The 21477-nt window shown below is 53.9% G+C and overlaps 1 protein-coding gene across 1 annotated transcript in view; it reads left to right on the top strand.

Annotated features, from left to right (window-relative positions):
• The window catches only part of COL22A1 (collagen type XXII alpha 1 chain), a 260858-nt gene that overhangs the window by 154530 nt on the left and 84851 nt on the right, over window positions 1-21477 (top strand). The window contains exons 29-39 of the mRNA XM_047074226.1: window positions 103-165; window positions 584-637; window positions 3992-4033; window positions 6730-6762; window positions 10750-10803; window positions 11134-11187; window positions 11924-11977; window positions 13231-13284; window positions 14825-14878; window positions 17799-17903; window positions 19124-19168. Coding sequence (XP_046930182.1) covers window positions 103-165; window positions 584-637; window positions 3992-4033; window positions 6730-6762; window positions 10750-10803; window positions 11134-11187; window positions 11924-11977; window positions 13231-13284; window positions 14825-14878; window positions 17799-17903; window positions 19124-19168 — 612 coding nt within the window. The remainder of the gene's footprint in view (window positions 1-102; window positions 166-583; window positions 638-3991; window positions 4034-6729; window positions 6763-10749; window positions 10804-11133; window positions 11188-11923; window positions 11978-13230; window positions 13285-14824; window positions 14879-17798; window positions 17904-19123; window positions 19169-21477) is intronic.

Here is a 21477-nt window from a genome sequence, read left to right as displayed (position 1 = left end):
CAGGAGAGCAGCGAGGGGAGAGCACCATCTCGTGCATGGCCTGGCGCACAGGGGAGCCTCGGTGAGCATTGAGTGGATAGAGGTGCCATGTTTTTTCCACAGGGAGAGGCAGGTGTCCCTGGTGCTCCAGGATTTCCAGGTGTGCGGGGACAGAAAGGAGAGCAGGTAAGTGACGAACCTCTCCTGTGCCCCTGCAAAGCCGCCCCCTCTGGAGTTCAGTCCCTGGAGCAGTGGGTGGTCTTGGCTGGGGCTTGGGGGTGTTTCCCCAGGTTTATGGAAGAGAGAAGGTAGGGGACCAAGCTTCTCTGGTGTGTCACCTGTGGCAAAGGGACAGGGACTGAGAGATCTATCCGCAAAGGGTGGACCATCTTCAGATGGAATTGATGGGAACAGGGCGGGACGTCATGACAGGTGCCTCGCCCCTAATGACAGCCAGCCGCCCAAGTTGGGCCTCACCTTGACGTTTACTGATAAGGCAAGAGCAGGTCAAGAAAAAAGGGATTTTGCCCAAGGTCCTTTTGCTCTTATGGGGAAAAGGCAGGTGCTGAGATCTGGTGTTTCCCAATTTCATCTTTCACCACAGGGCGAGAAAGGGGAGCTGGGCCTCCCAGGCCTGAAAGGTGACCCAGGCAAAAAGGTAGGAGCTGCTGCTGGCCGCCTGGTCCTCAGTGACCCGAGTCGCCCAGCCTTCCTCGTGAGCATGTGTGTGGTGCCTGCCGTGTGATGGAGAGGGCGCGCGTCTCCGAGACAAAGCGGGGTCTGGCTTGCAACCTGGTGGCGCCTTGTCTGACCTCTCTGTGCCTCGGCGTGCTGGCCGGACACGCTCCGCTGACCCTTCCTCGGAGGGCTGCTGGGAAGCGTGACTCCTGTCCTGTGTGTGAAGTGAGGTGCCGTGGACTCGATCGGGACAACCCGACGGGGGTCGTGTTACCAACAGCCGCCCAGATGAGGAAACTGAGGCACCGCAAAGTGGCCACATCACTCTCCCAGGGGTGCGCGAACAGAGCACGTTGCTGTCAATCCCCAAGCCCCAGCAGCCGGTCGGATCAGCGTCCTGGCTCCTTGCAGGGCAGAGCCTCTGAACGGCCTGGCCCGTGGGCGCCTGAGCGACACCCACGGGGGCTTGTGTCTCCCCTTCTCCCGCACAGTGGTCCCCCCCGCCGTGTCCCCTCCTGTGTCCCGTTCTCGGTCCGCCTGTCCTTTCTTGGCTCCCAGAGGGGCCTCCCACCCGTTTCCCTCTTGGGCTGGAGGCTGAGAGCTGTACTCCAAACAGACCTGCCGTCTAGAAACGGGCAGGGCGTCGTGCTGTCAGTTTTTCCAGAATCGCAGTTTTCATTTGCAAAACTCATTTCCAGGATGCAAAGGACCCAGTGAGACCATAAAGCTCCTTTTGTTGCTTTCGCAGAACAGTCAGGCCCGTGGCAGAATCACATTCACGCGTCCAGAAAATCCGGCCTCTCTTTTTCTCCAGAGAAATAGGTGGTGATGATAATTCTGGTCGAAAATCCAAAACAAGACATTAAAGCGACACTGTCCCCGTCCGACTGTTTCTTGCACGTCACTGCCTCTGCTTGCCAGTCCGTTCCTGGCCACCATCCATGACGCGCGTTTAAACCCCACGGCATCTGGAAAGTGGGTACAATCATCTCCTTTCTCAGCAAGGGCTGCTGAGGGCTTCATGTTTCCCTGCAGGAGCTGGGATCGGAACCCACCCGTCTAGTTCACTCCGGCGCTCAGGTCTTTCTGCAGCCACGAAGAGGGGCCACGGGGGTCTTCCCTGGCCACCTGCTGTTCCTTCCTCCTCACTTTCCCCCCCCCCCCGCCAGCGCTGGGGAGGGGCTGGCTGTACCCGACAGGCAGTCTTTAGGTCCTCTGGGTTGGAGACACGTTTCTCCTCCAGTCCTCTCCTCAATAATACACACCCACACATTCCCTAGTGTCGACATAAAACGAACAAACCATTTTTTTAAATTTTAAAGAGAAAGGAAAACAGTTTTATTCAAGCCCAAGTTAGGACAGCGGCCTGGACACATGATCTTCACCAAGAAGAGAGCCCTCTAGGGGACAGACGTGCTGCAGGGTTATAGATGACTTTACAAAAAGGGTTACAAGTTGTCATGACAAAGGACGTTCCAGGGAGTTACAGACTTTCTCTTGTGGTTTTAGTATGTGCAAAGCTGTATGACTTTAATCTTACTGGAACCAGGGGGGGTTATTGTTTTTCCTATCTTTATGTTTGGAATGCTTTTTTCTGGTTATTGTTATTTTTTAACAAAGCAGATGTAGAATATGTGCTGGGGCAGAAATAGAGCCCGTGCTCTGAAGGTATTCTGAGTCATTTTCATGTTGGTAAATGTTAAAGTGTAGCTTCCCTGGGAGCCCGGGGCCCACACAAATGAATCATTGAAAATTTCCTTTATCTCTGGGAAACACTCAACTTCTGATTATTTGGACTTTTTCATTTGGGGTGTACTGGGTTAAATGAGATTGCTTCTGGAGCATCAGGAAATCAGTGTCAGGAAAATAACTGGGTCGAATCATGTGACGCAAATAGCACCAAGAAAGCGTTTTTCTTTAAAAACAAAACAAAACAAATTCTGGAACTTCAGCGAAGGCAGTGCTGCTTGGGTTCTGAGCTTAAAGCCAGGCTCAGCCATGTGCTGGGTATGACTTCAAGCAGGTGCATGAATGTTATGTGTCATTACCCTTATTTATGAATGAAATCGGCATACCAAAGTGTCTGCATTATAGGCATTTCCATGGAGATTAAATGAGTTAAGGGGTGCCTGGGTGGCTCAGTCGTTAAGCGTCTGACTTCGGCTCGGGTCATGATCTCATGGCTCGTGGGTTCGAGCCCCGCGTCAGGCTCTGTGCTGACAGCTCGGAGCCTGGAGCCTGCTTCAGATTCTGTGTCTCCCTCTCTCTCTGCCCCTCCCCAGCTTGTTCTCTCTCTCTCTCTCTCCCTATCTGTCTGTCTCAAAACATAAATAAACATTAAAAAAATTTTTTAAAAAGTTAAAACATGTATAAACATAACCTGGTAACTGGAATTAAATACCGTATAACCATGGAAATAAGACAGAAACAATGTAACTGTGTTTACCGTATTATTATTGTTTGCTAAGGGTGGCCTTGTCCCTGTCTAAGCCAGCTTTATTCATTCCTTTGTTCACTAACCACACATGGAAAGCCTGCCACAGTCCTGACCCCGGGCCGCTTGGAACACGTGTGGGCACAGACATCCAAGTCCAGGCATCATGTGACACATGTGGAGTGACAGGCTTTGGGGACCGTGTGCTGTCTGTAGTCCCTCCTGCATGGCGCTGCCCAGTGCCCCTCTCCCCTCAGGTCAGATGCACGTATTTCCTCCCTATGGGGCCCCTGCAGAAGATGATCTCAGTCAGCCCCCATATGGTATGAGCTGAATGTACTATTATCAGTATATCGCAAAGAGATAAATAAGCCCAAAGAGGTAAAATGATGTATAAAGTGGTAGATTGAGGTTTAAAGCTCTAGAGGCTTAACTCCCAGACCTGTGCTGTTTACAGGAATGTAAATGTGTCCCCTCAGCCCCCTGCGAAGCGCCCATCCCCTCCACACGGGCCGGGACAGGGCCCGTGGAGTCTGTAGGGGGCACATGTCTTTGTGCCCAAGGGCGCACAGTGGGGATGTTTGCTGTCTCGTGGGTTGTGGTGGCAGGAGGCAGCCTAAGTGTCATCAGCAAGAAGATGGACAGTGGATCACTTTATCTCCACATTCACACTGGAATAACATCAAGTGATAGGAGTGATCGACAGCTGCCCAGAGTGGCCTAGATAATTCTCAAAGCATAAGGTTTTCGTATGTCTGAAATAGTCTCTAATTTGGAGTCTGTCTTTCATGGTAGATACCGCGTGTGTGATTCTGTCGCCTGGGGAAAGGTGTCCCAGGATAAGCAGAGTTCGCTCGAGGATAAATGGTCATTTCTTTTCTTTTTTTTTTTCTCATCCAGGGTGAAGTTGGTCCTCCCGGCCCCCCTGGGTTACCTGGAACGGTAGGTTACACTGCTTCTCATCCTCTCCTTCTTTGAATCCCTAAGGCAGCCCCCCCGCCCCCACTCTTCACTTAGTTATAGACATCTTTTTAATAGAGATTGCCTGTTTCTAGGTCTTGCGATCCAGAAATACATAAGCATCTCTAAGAACCACCTTGCACTTACTGATTTATTGCTTTTGTGCAGCAAGCACGGTTACTATTTAGCAGAACACTGGTTAGACACAGAATATGTACCCACCTGTTGCATACGGGGAAGTTGAGGTCCAGAGACAAGCAGGGGGAGACTTTGTCCAGAGTAAGACTGCACATGGATATATAACCATGACTCATGATTCCACCCCCTGCAGGTATGAGGGCAGGCATTGTGATTGGTGTTGAGTAAGAGCATGGGCTTTGGAGCCAGGAAATAGTGGGCTTGAGTTCCTGAGTCCCTTATCTGCCATCAACCAGCACTGATCTTAGGTATATTGTTCAACTTCAAAGACCTCACCTTCTCGTCTGTTACGAAAAACTATTATACCCAGCTATAGTACATTTCTAGTGAAAACTAAATTAATACAGGGTATGTAGTATAGTTTCTGGTACATAATAAACACTAAATTAAAAACAACTGCCATATGAGTATGAGAGCATATTTTGGGTTGTTTTTTTTTTTTCCATCTTAATGTTTCTTCCCAGCCTTAGTAGTTTGTGCTTTGATCAGTTGATTTTGGGGAAGTTGAACATGGCTTCAGTGTTGGCCAAGTATGGATCACTCGATTCCCAAAGTAGAGAACCGTCTAAGTATGGAGGCCAGGAGATGAGAGCCTGAACACCCGGAAATCCCATCTGCAGGATGACAGAAAATCATACTCTGTGTCGTTTGTGTTTGTTAAATCATTACTCCCCTGTTCAGCCTCCCCCCACACGCATGCCTGTCGGAATGAGACTCAGCCATCTCATAAGGGTGTTAGAAGAATCTCAGAATTATATTTAGAGCCGCAAATGGTCATATAAAACTTTTGTGTGATACTGGAAACATCTGATGTTGGCAGGCATGCAGGGAAATGAGCACTATTGTGTTGTGTGAGGGCAGACTGGTAACACTTGCTTGAGGAGTTACTCAGTATTAACGTATCGTAAAGTATGTGCTTGTAGCTTAGAAATGCCTCTTCCAGGCATCTGTCCCAGAGAAGTATTTGCACTGTGTGTATTTGAAAAAACGTGTACAGGGACATACATTGTAGTTTTACTTATAATGAAGTATTATAGGCAACTTACGTGGCAGAAAATGAAGTAAACCATAGGATAGCCATATCCTGGAGTCCTAGTTTATAAAAATACACACACACATGCATGTGCACACACACGCGCACACACACAACGTATGTGGCCTTGAGAAGATACTGGCACGCAACAGAGATGTGGTGGAAAACCCAGCATGGGCTCACGGCCCAGCCGGTGGGGCCACTTCCTGAGGCGCACTCACTGACTGTGGGAGTTCCGTGAAGCAGTTTGCGTGTCTGCCTCCCAGTTTCTTATCCACACTGCAGGGAGAACGGATGATTGATCTCTTCATTGCTGTAGCGAATATGTGGCTTTACACGTATATACAAGGACCAATAACCGTGTGTTTGCTGTTGATATTTGTAGAATTCGTGTGCAAAGTCGTGCATTTTTATACATTCATAATTGTATGAAAGTACTTAGAAAAACTTGCTACACTGGGAAACGGTGGTTTCTTCTGGAGAAGAGACTGGTATTTGGGGACATAGAGGCTGAGGTTAGGAAACTTGCTTTTATCCTTCTGTTTTGACTTCATTGTGTTTTCAGACTAGAATCTGTGATGTTCTTTTGCCCACTCACTTATTTTTCTGAGCACCTGCTGTGAGCCAGGCACTGGTGGTGTTTGGACCCCACAGAGCTTCAGCCTGGTGGGTGAGACAGACTCTAGTCCCCTGGTGGCCCTGAAACACGTATATCACAAATTATAGGAAATGCCAGCAGGGGAAAGAACAGGGTGCACTTAGGGAGAGTAACAAGGGGACCTAATTTATATTTGGTGGAGGGGAAAGGGGGTCTTGGAAGACGAGACGTTGAAAACAGCCCCAAGGATGGGCTGTGGTCAACCGGATAAAGGGAGGATGGGAGTGTGTTCCCAAAGGACAGCAGGTGCAAATGCCCTGTGGCTGGAGAAGCCGTGGCATCTGTGAAGCGCTAATGGCAGCATGGACACGGGGTGGGGCTGGAGGGCCACGTGGCTCTATGTGCCCGGATAAGGAGTGGCCAGAGGGCGCCTCCCCTGGTTTCTTCTCACACGCGTCATGCCCAGGGGTGCTGCTGGTGACAGACTCTGGGGGTCGGGGGCGGTGTCCCAGGGTCCAATTACTCACAAGGATTCTCCATCTCAGCCCAGGGCACCCTGAACAGAGAAGGTTTCATCCCCACTTTACTGATGTGGGAATGGAAGCTGACAGATGGTCACAAAGTTTTAAGTGGGGGTGTGACTCCGGGTCCCCCATCTAACCACAGTGCTTTTCTGCCCTGCCTTGATCATCCCTCGGGGACTTGAAAGAAATATGTGATTGTACCTGTCAACACGAATCATCACTAAAGGAAATGCTGGGGCTGCGTTCTCCCACGTGGTCAAGTCTCTTAGAGGCAGGTGGTTAAAAGCAAGTCACATCGTTCTCATCTCTGTGCTTTCCTTTTCAGACGCCCCTGTTCACGCCTCACCCCAGGATGCCAGTAAGTAGCAGCGGCCCCTGGGGGGCTGCAGGTGCCCTTTGGCCAGACCTGCGCGGCCCCTCCACACGGGTCTGCAGGGCGGCTCACTTCCAGATTTGTCCAGACAGCTGGGCGGTGACGGGGGGGGGGGGGGGGGGAAGGGCCCTGCAGGGACCTGGCTCGGTGTCAGGCAGGCATGCCAGGGGCCTGGAGGTCACCTCTTGCTGGCTGAGGGTGAGGGCCAGCCCTCTCCTGGGGTAAGGTTGGGTCTCCGCTGCCCAGAGAGCCGGTGGTCGGGAGGAGAGCAGGTCAGGTGGCGGTGGACTGAGGAATCCCAGGGAGCATTACTGAGGATGTTGGCCTGAATGGGTCCCAGAGACTGAAGTACACTGGGGGGACCCGGGTCTAAGAGAGGCCGTTCGGAGGGAGGACAGTGCAGACCCAGCCAGCTGCAGGGTGTGTCTGGTGCACGGAGCTCTTGTGGCTTCTCCCAGAGACTAAAACACTCAGCAGGGAGGCTCATCATCGTGGCAGCCACGGGGAAGCCTTTCCCTCCTCTGTCCATGAAAGGCTCTCGAGAAAATAAGTTTTTCCAGGATGACCTCCGCTCTCGGCAGCACCGCGGCCCGAGGCGTGCACCTGCTTGTCCCCTTTGCTCTCAGGACGCGGTCCTCCTGTGGCTGCTCCAGGCCACGTGGCCGCTGAGAGCCCGCACACATCCGCGTTTCAGTGGTTGCTTTGTGGGAGTGCTCAGTGTTGAGCGTATACGACTCAGAAAGCTGCAGCGTATCCTGTATATGTGGGGAAAGATAGGAGCTGGGGCAGCGAGCCAAGGAGTGGAAGGGGCGGAGCTTGAGCACATCTCGCGTGGCAGGTGCCGGGCTGCCAGTGCTGACGCTGTCCCTGAGGGAGCTGCACGTGTGCCCCGTTTCACAGATGACGACTTGTGGGTCAGAGGAGCTGTGCAGGCTGCAAAGCGCCTGCCTGGGAGATAGGCCGTGAGATGGGTTGTGGGCTGCAAGGACCTGCCTGGCCACAGCGGCTGTCCCCACCTGCCGAGGAGATTCAGGGCTTGCCCAGGTGGTGGTCGCCCACATCACAGCACCCCAGTGTCTGCCTCTCCCAGGACCACCTCTCCTGGTCTCCGTCCTCTGGGTCTCTCTCCCTCAGGCCCACCCTGAGCCCCTCCAGCTGGAGACAAGCCTGCAGAGGTGGCCCCTCAAAGGAATCACTCCCTTAAAGATGATTTCCAAGGTATTCCAGTTGGAAGGCTCATGAGGGAGAGTCCAGGCCTGCCAGGCCTCCCCGTTGGACCCCAATCACGACACTTCCTGTAGGGTCTGAGCCTTTGGGAGATCAGGAAGCCACCTCAGGTGCAAAGTGAAGAAATTGTGTCTATGGGGGGGAAAAAAAACGGTTCATTGTGGATTATTGCATGAGTCTCTCTGGGACCAGCCTCGTCGCCATGGTAACCGTACTTGTGTTGATGGTTTTGAAAAGTGATGTTTGACGTCTCCTTGCTCTCCTGAGGCATGCTCCCTTTGAGTCCCTCCCTGCACATGGCGCAGGGTGGCAAAGTCCCAGGCATAATTAAGCAAGGGAATAGAGAAGGCTGGGAGGAAAAACCCACCTCCCTCTGTCTGGGGATGGAGAAGGCTCCCGGGGCTGGCTGGGGGTGGCACCCGGGGAGGCTGGGATGCCGCGTGCAGGTCTGCGGAGGGGACCCGGCCCTTCATTGGAGGAAGGAGGGACACGCAGCCTCGGGCTTGGGGATGTTGCAGCTAAGAACTCAAGAGGGTCTTTGTAAGGGGTGGGCAGGGGGCGCTGGCAGGTGGCGAAGAAGCAGCCAGCTAGGAAGGGTCTGGGGCGTCCTGACTCCACCCCGTCAGCCTGCAAAGGAATCTGCAGGATGCCAGCCCAGTTGCAGGATGACACTGAGCCCAAAGAGGGTGTTGACGTGGTTGACGGACTCACCGGTAGGGGGCGCAGCCTGGAGGAGAAAGAAGCCACTCACACCCGTGCATTCAGCGGCTGTGGATGAGTACCCACTGTGTGCTCCTGGAGTGAAGGCTCTGCTTCCTGACTGATCCCCAGGCTGGGGCTGAAAATGGCTTGAGCACCTTGCCTGTGAGTCCCCAGGGGTCCCTCCTGTGGCCTGACGACCGCCATCTACAGTCCCTTCCTCCAGCTTCTTCCTAGTGCATCACCCGAAAGAACCCCATTAGCCCTTTTGTCTTTGTGGGTTGTATTGCCAGTGACTGGAGGACCAAAGAGTCTCGAAGGTCCCCACAGCAGGGAGGAAAGTGTGCTGGCAGGAAAGTATTGCTGTCCCTGATGAGCAGAGCTGGAGTGTGTGGTGAGCTGGTTTGCTCCAGAGGAACTAGTGAGGTCACACCTGCGTGGGTGCCACGGAGCACTTTGCAAAAGCCACCTCATTGAATCTTGGCCACAGCTCCCCAAGGTAGACCATGCAGATTCCATGCCACACAGGATGCAGAGAGAGAGGGAAAACCAGCCAGGACTGTGCAGATGCTAACTGCGCGATCCGCCAGTCGCTTGGGCGAGGAGAGCAGGTGGGAACCCCAGGCAAGGTCTCCGGAGTCTGCCTGTGCCCGGGGAGAGAAAGCAGCCTGTCTTCCGGCTTCTCCTGCACCTGAAGGTTTAGGACTAGCCCACCCCAGGCTCCCTAACTCACACGTTAGAATTTGCCTTCTAGATGCTTCCAGGGGCCTCCCCAGACTTCCTGGTCTCTGGAGCCTTTGCTTTCAAATTCCCTGCCTATGCGGGCCTTCTTTATACCTTCCAGGAAGTACTCATCCCAGTCTCTCCTGCGGCCTTCCTGCAGATGGGGACCTGGGGTCTCCCTAGGCAGCCCGTGGCACTCAGGGACGGCACTGGGTCCTGCTCCTTTAGAAGGAGCCGTGCACGGCCCTTCTGATGCACAGGCTTCCATCATTACCCTGCTGTCTCTAGAGAGCTCCACAGACCCCCCCCCCACTCTCCCCTCTGGGGCTGATCTCTGCTGCCCCTTCTCTGTGCCTTCTCTGTGCCTCACACTGTGTGAAATGGAGAACTTGACTGTTCATTTTGTAGATATGGTCACAGAGGACCCTATGACTAAATACTCTGCCCGGGGTTATAGAGCCAGCACAGTGGAGAACAAGTTCTAAGCCAGTTCCTATGGAGCTGAGGCTGGTTTCACCACGGTCCACTGTCTCCATCCATCTCCCATCCTGGCCCTTCAGCCCTGAAAGGTGGAGGCCTGAGTGCTTTCCAGGGCCGCCCTTGATGGAGACTCCTGTCTGCCCACCTTCTCACGGTCACTGGCAGGGAACAGGGTGAGGCTCTCTTGTCCCTCCATCCTTCCTGGGAGGTGTTGGGAGCCCTGGATGGGACACCAGCAGATCAAGAGGGTGACCCGTCTCCTCGCCTATTAGATGACTCGATCCTGGGCAGCCCCCGATAGTGCACACCTTTTCCTGGCTGTGGCCCACCTCTTCTTCAGCAAAAGCTAGACACGCCAATCTAGCCATCGAGGGTGCAGCCTTGAGTCTGCAGTCTGTCAGGTCCCTTGAGCAAAGCCTGCTCCCCAACTCCTCCATCAAGACAAGGCAGGGATGGGGCTCAGGGTCCGAGAATCGCCTTTCCGCTCAACAGTCCCTCTATCACTATTGATGGTCTGCACGTGCAGGGCTTGGGGCCGGAGGGGGTGGGAAGGACAACAAACAAGGGTCTAAGTGCTGTGTGACAGGTACTGCGGAGAAAGACACTGTGACGCGAGTCCCTGAGTTTGGGGTAGCTTCCCTGAAGAAGGGATTCTTGATCTTGGATTTGAAGGATGAGAAGAATCATCAGAGTCCAAGGTGGGGGGCGATAGGGGAGAGAACCCCACGCAGAGAGAACAGCCTTTGCTAAGGGGTCAGGTGCAGAAAGCGGACAGGAAGGGCCGGTGTGGCCTGATCTGGGCACAGGGCAGGGTACGTGTGCTGTCCTCTGCTTCACCAACAGGGAGAACGAGGGCCGAAAGGAGAGAAGGGTGATCCCGGCATTCCTGGCGAGCCGGTGAGGGCCCTGTACCCTGTGTTCTGCACCCCACGCACCCCCCGCCCCATGCACCTGGTCGCAGGGCATCCAAAAGCCGTGTGACTGCATGTCTGAAATGCATGGTCTACGCACAGGATCCCCACTAACCAAATCCAGCCCCTTCCTCCTTCCTCACAGCTCCAAGGATGTCCCCACTGTGGATCCCATACCAAACCCACTGCACGTGTCCCCACCCCACCTGCTAGGAACCAGGGTGACCCCAAGCCAGAGCCACTGCCCTTGTCCCCGCCCCACCCCACCTGCTAGGAACTAGGGTGATGACCTAGTTCCTTGATGGTTCCATTGCAGGGATCTCAAGGCCGTCCTGGAGAACTGGGCCCTCGGGGACCCATCGGAGCGCCGGTAAGAAACCCTCTCTCCGACTGTGGGCTCTGAGTTGCAGAAAACCCTGCCCACCCGCTGTCTCTCCCTGTCCCCAGTGGCCCTGCCTGCCTGGCATTTTGGGGCAGCCCAGCAGGGGGCACTACCACAGATGCTGTGAGCCCAGCGCCCCCGGGGGCCCTCACAAGGCACCCAAAATGCAGCTCTGGGGGTGGGCGCTACCTCTGGACCCCTGGATGGGGAAGTGATGCTAGGACACGGGGTGGTTCAGATGCAGGAAAACCCTCCCACCCTCCCCTCTGACTGGCGGCTCTGGTGTATCTGCTGCTCGTGCGGATTAGCATTTTTATTTTGTGGTTATTTTTCTCTGCTTGAGCTCCTTAACTGCCTCTCTCTCAGGCACGTTCTCTGGAGAGTTCCCTTTGGACTGACCTGTCTGGGCTCAGATCCCAGGGGTGCCACTGGCTGGCTGTGTGCACCTGGGCCGCCCTGTTCCTCTGAGCCTCGTTTACATAAGGTGTCTGTGCGAATACCTATACCCGGGGGGTGGTGAGGCCAGAATAAAATAACCACAGGCTGGGCTCCAGCGGATGGACAGACGGCCAGGAGGTTGTGATTTCCGCGTGCTGTGGACTCTGCTCCCTGCCCGGTATCCATTAATGGATTCCGATGAGCAGGGTGTCCCTGAGATGGCCCCACGTGGGGACAAGGACAGCTTCCCCATGATGTCTCACTGCCCCCTTTGTCTCCCGGGCAGGGTGCCAAGGGACAAGAAGGCCCCCGGGGGGCACCTGGAGCGGCTGGAAACCCTGTGAGTCCTCATGCACTTCCCGGGGGGCCCGCAGAGGGAGGCTGGGCCCGCATGTGCCCTGGGCTCTGGGCTGACTGTAGGGAAGGGCCGAGTGGTCGGCCAGGGCTGGGCGCCTTGGAGCAGCAAGGACCAGGAGAGACGTCCTGGTCTCTGCAACATTACTCGCGCTTCAGGGCTTTGTCTGCAAGCCCAGCCCGTGACAGGAGTGTCCTTCCACACGTGTGGGGGATGCACACAGGGACACACAAACACCCCCTCACACTTGCACACATTCTGAAACCAGGGTGCACCTGTACTGTGATGCACACGCCCCTACAGAAACTGTCAGCACGCGGGCATGGCTAGGGATACGTGCAGACAGGTGCCTTCACACACAGGCCTTCTGAACTCTCTGCCACTGTGCCTGGTCTCCCGTGGGGCCGGGATCTCCGTGGGGTTGGCGCTGGTGCCCCCGGGCTGACAGAGCTACTTGTCACGATGCCACTGGGGGAGCAGACCACCTCCGCAACGGCTCTCCCTGGAGCAGGAGTGGGAAATGACCACCCCCATGCTCCTGGGACAGTGGGTTAGATGTACCCGGCTGTAGTGTGCTTGCATAGCCCAGGCCATCCGTGCACGTGGCCGAGGGGAAATGGGGTCAGCCAAGGGCGGTGACCGACATGGATGTCCCAGGGTGGGGGCAGATGGCAGGCTCCTCCCTGCCAGTAGAGAGAGCCCTGGACGGGGTGCAGCCTGGAGGGAAATGGAAGCTGCATGCAGGCAAGGAGGCCTGGAAGATAACACCAGGAGCCTCCAGTCCTTGGAGAGTTCCCTGCTTCCCCATCTCCATGGTGTCGACCCCCGCACCCCCTCTCGTGGAATCTTCGTTAACCATGAGCGTTGCATTCGAATCCACTTCCTCCAGGAAGCATTCCCTGATGCATCCGTCAAAGTGAACACGCACACACGCATGCATGGGCACACTCACACGTGCACGTAAACACACATGCACAACACGCACCCTCTACGTCTGCCACCTCCGTGCCTTGGTCTGAAGGAACCTCCTGTTTCCCACATGCGTGCCAGAATGCACTCACTGGAGGTCTGGCCAGTGTGCATGGGGGAGGAGGTCACCTTCCCTGTGGAGGGAACTTCGGGCCAGGAGCAGTTCAGCGAATTACCGTGAACGGAAGAGAAGGCAGGTTTACAGACACACTGGGGAAACCATCTATAATCACTACGTGGGGCCTTTCTAAACTCCTGCCTCTGCATAGGGGACTCCTGGAGCTGCAGGCCTGCCTGGTGCCAGCGGCCCCCCAGGAAGCGCGGTGAGTGATCGGGGGAGGGCCGGGGCGCCGGCGCGGGTCGTGGGTCAGTGGTGCCCACCCACCAGGTTACCTCCTTTCTCCTCCCTGCAGCCCCAGGGGGTAGCCATCCTTCCTCCCCCTTTACAGATGGAGAAATTGACGTCCCAGAGAAGGGCACCTAGAAAGTCAAGCAGCCTAAGGCTCTAGGTCGCTCATGAGACCGCCAAGTGGTAAACAGAGCTGTTGGGACTGCAGAAAACCACAGAAAGCCTCTAAGGGTCAGGCGTGTGCTAGTCAGCCCCCGAGTTTGCCGTTAGAAGAGACAAAACACACCTGAAAGGTGCAAAGGGGTCCTGACCCTTAGGGTCCCTCTGTAGGTCACTTCCCAAGGCCTCTGCTTTTCACCTTCTAAAGGGAGAGGATGGCCGCCCGGGACGGCAGCTAACAGCGGTGAACAGCACCCTGTCCCCGGTGTACGGAGTCCCCTCCCGCGGGGCCCCGCGTCTGCTGACGGGCTAGCTCCAAGAGCCACCGTAGACGATTTCAGCTTTAATGTTCCGCCATAAAACACCCGGTGGCATAGTCAAGGGCAACAGAGAATTTGTCTTCCTAAAGTAGATTGAGGTCAATCCTGTTTGGTCATCATCAGCCTTTATGGATCATACTCACAGCACTTGGGAGGACAAGTACGGGGCACTGTTACACGCCAGGCTCTGTTCTAAGCACTTTACGTGGGTTAGTTCACCGAACCCCTTCGACCCTGCGAGGTGGATATGATCACCGCTTCCATTTTGCACGAGAGGAGAGGGAAGCACAGGGAGGCTGAGTCGTGTCCTTAGTGGTCGCCAGGGATGGTGCTGGAACGTGGCCTTATGTCGCTCTCCCCATTTCCCTGCCTGCTGTCCGCTTCCAGGGACCAACCCCGCGTTCCTTAGCCTGAGGGTTTTCTCTGGCTTTTGGAGACCGCATTGTCCAGCCATAGGACACGTCGTTTTTAGCACCTCCGGAAGCAGCCCCTAACTGATGGCTGTGTGGACACCTGGCTCCTTCCCCTGGGCAGCTCCGGAGGTCGCGTCCTGCCCTGGCCCCTAGAGCGCCTGCAGGACTGAGCTCCAGCCACATAAACACGTGCTATCTGCCCATCCGCCCCATTCTCGCTGCTCTGTTTCCCTACTGGGGTGTCCGTGGGCCGTTTGCACCGAGCCTTGTCTCAGAGTCAGGCTCTAGGTGATGTCGAGGACACAGGTGGAGCGGGTCCTTGATGTGGAGCCTGTGTCCCTAGGTCACCCCTCCCTGGTGTCCAGTGTAGGCTGCACCCTGCCCTCTTGAGAGCCACAGTCCGGGGTGGGGCAGACGTCCAGGCAGACTGGGCTCTGACACAGGGGTGTGTGAGCAGATGCGGGGTGGGGAGGCAGGGAGGAGATGGCCACCCTCTGGTGAATTGAGTCAGGGTTGGGGAGCCCATGGGCACAGAGCTGTAGCCTTGGCATTGGATCACCCTTCTCTGAGGGGTCACAGGCCATCTTGAACTTGACCATGTGAATAACCTGTCTGTTTTCAGGGCCCACCTGGCATCAGAGGCCCCCCTGGAAAAGATGGGGAGCACGGTGAGAAGGTGAGAAGGGGCTTGTGGTCAGCACGCGACATCTGTTCTCAGCTTCCTTTCTTTTCAGTTTATTTATTGAGAGAGAGAGAGCGAGAGAGTGAGCATGAGCAGAGGAGGGGCAGAGAGGGACAGAGACAGAAGCCCAAGCAGGCTCTGCACTGCCAGCACAGAGCCCAGTGCGGGGCTCCAACTCCCGAACCGTGAGATCCTGACCTGAGCCGAAATCCAGAGTCACTCGCTTAACCGCCTGGGCCCCCAGGGCGCCTCCACATTCCCAGCTTCTTAAAAGGCAGCAAAGGTGGAGGCAGAGGGGAGCTGCTCAGGCCTGGGTTAGGACACTGGGGTCAGAAGGGACTTTCCAGGCGGAGGAGAGAGAAGAGAAGGCCGTGCGGCCCCCTCTGGCCAGCTCACGGCAGACCTGTGTGTCGGATAGGGAGACTGAGGCTCTGAGAGAGCAGGAGATTCGCCCTACCCCCCACAGCGAGGTCTGCCTGACTTCAAATCCTGCTTTCTCTCAGTTCGATACACCAGCATATCCATCCCACACCTCGTGTGCACACTTAAGCCTTCCCAAGTATGAGAAAGAGTGTTTATTTATTAGAGGCAAGAGAGATATGGTGTCTGCATGAGACATCAGCACCCCAGAGGCAGAGGAGGAAGGTGCCCAGCCTTTCAAAATCGGGTTTCACTTGCCTTCTAGAGCATGCCTCTGGGGTTTACTGCTGAGGGCCTGCGGCCGGCTTCCAGGGCGTGGAAACCAGGGTTCTGAAAATCTCACACTCACAGGACAGCGACCCCCACCACATGCACGCAGATAATCCACCCGAACGTCAGTGTGCCAGTGTGGATACGACAGATCCCGGGTGCCATCCGTGCACTGGGGTTTTCTCATCTGTGAGACGAGGACAGTGACATGTTGGTGGCAGGGTGTGAGGATTAAGTACCAAACTGGCATGCTGGAGGGCTCAGCACAGGGCAGGAGAGGAGATCCACTGTGGAGCCCGCCCTGCCCCCCATGCGCAGTGTCCTGTCCAGGACAGGTGTCCTCTGAATGGCGGACAGTCCACAGGGGCCCCCTTTAGAACAAGTGCCTCAACGTCTTGATCCCGATCCCTTCGAGTCCACACTTCACCCAGGACCTTTTAAAGGAGCGATCATGTTGTCTTTTCCATTTGGGCAGAATTAACAAGAATAGATGTTACATTTACTGGATTTTAAAATACCTGTCGCAGAGAAAAATGGTCAGCCAACCTGTGGAACATATCTTGAGTTTTCGGAGTGTTGATGATAAGCCCTATAATAATCCTTATGTGGTGCAGGTGCTAATTTTTGTTTGGAAGGAAAATAATGCCATTGTAGATGGTGGTAGTAAAAGGAGAGCACCCAGAGGAAGCCAGGGGAAAAATAACCCTGACCCATCTTCTTTGCTTTGCTTATACCACATGTGAAGATTGGGCTCTATTCTGGACACGTTGTAAGTAGAGAACTGATGATCTGGAAGGGGGTGACCAAGGTGCTGAAGGCTTTGAGGTCCAGTTGCGCCGAGGAGTAAGTTAGTTGGCATATTCACCACCAGGGGGCGCCAGACACCTCTCCTTGGCTGAGCGGGAAGCCTGGGCAGAGGGCCCAGGCCCAGGGCTGTGCTGGGAAGGAGACCCCGAGTGGTCCGCAAAGAGGTCAAAAGTCGTGGTGCCAGGACATGCTCTTTCTCTGTGTCACGTGTCCAGCGACTGGCCTGAGGTTTGGGGAAGCCGATCCTGCCCTAGGCTTGCATGGAAGTGCCCTTGCTTGCCCCCCACCTTGGTCCTCATTGCACCCCCTGTCCATCAGGGAATGTCTGGAGGCATTTACACTGCAGCTCAGCCCAAGGGAGCCCTGCCCTGGAAGAGAAGCCCTCGTGGCTCCACCCACACGCCACAACCAGGGATGCCACATAGGGCTGGAGACTGTGGTCCTGATGGGGAGCATGTGGGTGTGCATTGGCACAGAGAGGCTCAAAGCCCAGCTCCCTCCCTCCCCGGGTCCTGAAGCTCTCTGCCTCTGGTTTCTCCTCCCCTGACTTCAGAGCCCTGAGCAGTGTTCCTATCTCTGAAGGCCTCCACTGTGTAGAGGGATTAGATTTTGTCCACGGAACACCAGGCTTGAGGGTCGCATGTCCAGAAGACTTCTGAGACGGCACTCTTGGCTGAATGTAAAAGACACGTGTATAACAGGGCTGCCCAATAAAGGAATAAGGCCTAGGAAAGTGGTGAGCTCTCTGCTCTTGTAGGAATTCAAGCAAAAGTGGAAGGACCTCCCACAAGAGATGCACCGGATGCTTTCCCCGCGGCCCTGGGTGGACAACTGGGCTCTAACACTGCAAACGTCCCGTCCATTCCCAAGTCCTGCCTCGTATTAGTTTACCAAGTCTGCTGTAACAAGTGTCACTAGCTGGGTGGCTTACACGACACAGGTGGACTGGCTGACCATTCTTACCACGTCTGGGAGTCCTAAATCGAGGTTTCAGCAGGGCCGGTTCCCCTTGAGGGCCACGAGAGAAGGATGTCTTCTAGAACTCTCTCCTTGGCTTATTGATGGCTGCCTTCCCCCTGTGTCTTTACACTGCCTTCCCTCTATGCTGACCTGTGTCCAAATTTCCTCTTCTCACAAGGACACTAGTCATACTAGATGAGGGGCCGCCCTCCTCCAATATGACCTCAACCTAGCAACGAATTGCCTCTGCAAAAAAGATCCTACTTCTCAACTGAGGTATGGGGGATTAGGACCTCAGCATAGAAATTGTGGGGGACCCAGCCCAACTCATTATATATGTCGTATAGAACAGTCAGAGCATCGCCAGGAAGCCTACCAGTTGGCTGGCTCACCCGCCCCTGAAAAGCTTACCTTCTGCACGTCATTGATCCTGGAAACTGTCCACCTGTCTTCCCAGGGAGCAGCAGGTGAAGAAGGGAGTCCAGGACCAGCTGGTCCCAGAGGTGATCCCGGTGCTCCCGGGCTCCCAGGGATACCCGGACAGGGAAAAGATGGAGAGCCGGTGAGTGTCACAGCCAGGGCGTTTCTGTGCCCATTCGACCAAGCTAGAATTCAAGAAGACAAGGGAAAAGGGGACAAAAAAAGAGAGACTGACCGACTCTCAAGGCTTAAGTGAGAGGGTCCACATAAATCCGTGGAGCATGGAGCTGGGGAAGCATTCATTATGTTAACTATGGTCCAGGCACTCAGCACCAAACATTTAATCTTAACTACCCTGGGAGTGAGTGCGTCTTTTTTTTTTTTTTTTTTTTTTTTTAGCCCATTCACGCTACTATAACACAATAGCATAACTTAGTGGTCTCTAAACAACAGAAATTTATTTCTCACAGTTGTGGAGGCTGGAAGTCCAAGTTCAGGGTGTCCGCGTGGCCAGGTTCAGGGCCAGAAGACCCATTCTGTTTTGAGTTGCAGAATGCCTACTTCTCATTGTGTCCTCACATGACGGAAGGAGTGAGGGGTCTCTCTGGAGCCTCTCTTAGGAGGACACGAATCTCATTCTTGAAGGTTCCACCCTCATGTCCTGAACACCAAAGTCCCTGCCTTCTAGAACCATCTCCTTGAGCCTTAGGATTTAACCTATGAATTTGGGGAGGACACAAGCATTCAGACCACAGCAGTATTATCACCCCTATACTATTGATGGGGAATATGAGGTTTGGGGAGGTGAATCACTTGCCAAAGTCACAGAGCGTGGCCGTGAACCCACAAGAGACTGGACCCTCGCCTCTTCCTCCACTCTGGCTCGCTGGCAATACATGCAAATGTAGAGTTGTGATTTTAATTCTGGCCGTGCATCTGCATCAAGCAAAACCCTCAAGGCTGAAGTTGAAGATTCTTCTCATTGGCTCCCCCAGGTCTTGAGGTCATGGTAGACAAGAAAGAGACCAGGCTTTGGAGCCCATGGGCTCTGCTTTGAAGCCTGGCCCTGCCTGTCCTTGTGGGAGCCTTGAGTAGAAGGATCTTAAGTAGGAAAGCAGTCTAAGAGAAACTGGGATTTGCTCTGGGTCACACGGAGGCGAGGCGGTAGGTGGCAGGGTCAGAATTCACACCCAAGACACCTATAGCTCAGAAACAGTCATTTCTTTTGTAAACAACAGGCCACGGTGAGACCCCTGTCTCTCTCGAGCCTGCAGCACAGGGCGCGCACGGCTTGGCTTGTGGAAGATGGTAGATGTTCATTTGTGGTCCTCTTATTGTCCTCATGTTATTCATTTTCCCCAGGGGCTTCGTGGGCCACCCGGATTACCTGGACCTCTAGGAACCAAGGTAAGTGTTTATCCAAGCAAATCATGATGCCGTGGGCTGTCCTGCAAAAGGGACCGTGCACGATTGTATCGTGAGCATCTCTGGTCACTTCTCAGCTCCACAGTTAATCACATTCTGCTTGACTGAAGACTCTACAGGGACACTTCCCTGAAGTTATCTTTACACTGAATCATTCATTCTTTGACTCATCTGTGCCCCGATCACCAGTGAGTGCATTTATGATTGTATCCGTTGCTCACATCCACTAAGCTGCTGCCACATGTTGGATCTTGAGGTGGGCCGTGGGACGGCACTGATGTATGTGACATGTCCCCAGCCCTCTGACAGCTCACCAGCCAGAGGGGAAGGCAGATGAATGAGTAGGCAAAAGCAGACCAGTGCTAGGATAGAGGGAGGCTTGGAGCATAAGGGAGCTCCAGGGAGGCTCCTCAGCCCAGCCTGGTCAGACTGGAGAAGGCTTCATGGAGGAGGTGATGTTTGTCCTGATTTTAAAGTGCTTGCAGCAGTTGGAAGGGGAAGAAGTGAGGAAGGGGTACTCTGCAGGGGTACTTACAGGGGAGAAGACACTGAGGCAGGACACGGAATGTGTTCAGAGACCAGGACGTACCGTGAACGCACCCACCTCCAATGAAACGTGGCTTGGCCAACTCAGATGCTTGAACGTAAGCATGTGGTGAGTCAGTCAATGATGGATGGACATTGAAATGTGTTTTTTCTTGCTTCAATTTAACATACATATAAAAGCCCACATTAAAATCTTGTATAATTATTTTTTTAGCCACTTGTGTGTATTTATGAAAACGAATTTTAGTAATTCTTCTTGTGTGCCTTCAGTGCCATTTTCTGTCACACCCAGAGCCACTGTCTTTTTTTTTATAGTTTATTTATTTATTTTGAGAGAGTGTGTATATACTCGCATGACTGGGGGAGGGGCAGAGAGGGGGAGAGAGAGAATCCCAAACAGGCTCCATGCTGTCAGCACAGAACCTGATGTGGGGCTTGAACTCATGAACCATGAGATCATGACCTAAGCCCAAATCAAGAGTTGGATGCTTAACCGACTCAACCACCTGAGTGCCCCCCAGAGTCACTTTCTGAGTCAGCCAGCACTTTTCTACAGCACGCCCCCATCCATCCCACCTGTGTTAGGATATAGCACTTCTGGAAGCCATGATGGGAAGATTTATCCCAAGCCCCAGATCCCCATCCATTTAACGGTAACTATAGTTTTTATTCTATAGCTGTATCTTTAGGATCTCAACAACAGAACCACAGAATGTGTTGCTTCTTAAATTGTATGTACATGGCTCATTCACAAGAATATCCAGGGTAAGAAGTTTGAGGCCCCCAAATAATTGCTGCACCTACATTACACATCTTTGCTGCATGGTTTCCCCCTGTTCAGGCAGGTAGCCTCTGCGAGCAATCTAAGCTTGCACTGATGGAAGTCATGGTCACTAATGTGCATCCTCTGGTAGCTATTTTGTCATTTGCGATCAAAGAAAAGAGAAATGGGAGTGTTCTTGGGGTGATCTGAGCAAATATATGGCAAGTCCCTATTTTCTGGAGAAAAAAACCCAACCTTGGAGACAACTTTTCCTGAATTTGGAGGCATATAAAATAGTCCCACGTGCCTGGAGTAATGGCCACGTGTGGAGAAGAGCAGAAGGCAAGACCCAAGCCCTGGAGGATCTTATGGATCAGCCACCAGCCTAAGGCATGCATTTGAGGCTGCTGTGATGTGCTGAGCCCCACATCTGGGTGGCAGTGCTCCTGTGCTCTCACTTTTCTCCCTAACAGGGAGCCTTCAGTCCCTTAGAAGAAAGGAAGGCAAAGGCACCAGAAATGGCTTAAGATGTCCTTTTCTTGTGATTACTATTCATGAGTTTAATAAAATCTGTCTCCCAGGCAGAGTTTGGGGGAAAATCGATGATATAATACAAATAAAAATAGTTGCTTGACCTTGTGCTGTCAGAGGTACATGCTCAATAAACATCAGTGATCCTTGGGGTGCCTGGGTGGCTCAGTCAGTTGAGCATCTGACTCTTGATTCCGGCTCATGTCATGATCCCAGGGTTGTGGGATTGAGCCCCATGTTGGGCTCTGTGCTGAGCATGGCACTGCTTGGGATTCGCTCTCTCCTTCTGTCGCTCTCCCCACTTACACACACACACACACACACACACACTCTCTCTCTCTCTCTCTCTCTCTCTCTCTCTCTCTAACATAATTCAAAATTAGTGATCCTTATTATTAGATCACCCTGTGGAGTGAGCTTTAGGGTGGCAGCAGGAAGATGGGGACCTAGA

This window comes from Lynx rufus, unplaced genomic scaffold (genome assembly GCF_022079265.1).
Source record: "Lynx rufus isolate CCGP_SWC_20201006 ecotype Redwood Valley unplaced genomic scaffold, mLynRuf1.p SCAF_12, whole genome shotgun sequence".
NCBI classification, from domain to species: Eukaryota; Metazoa; Chordata; class Mammalia; order Carnivora; family Felidae; genus Lynx; species Lynx rufus.
This window is presented reverse-complemented; position numbering and strand designations above follow the sequence as displayed.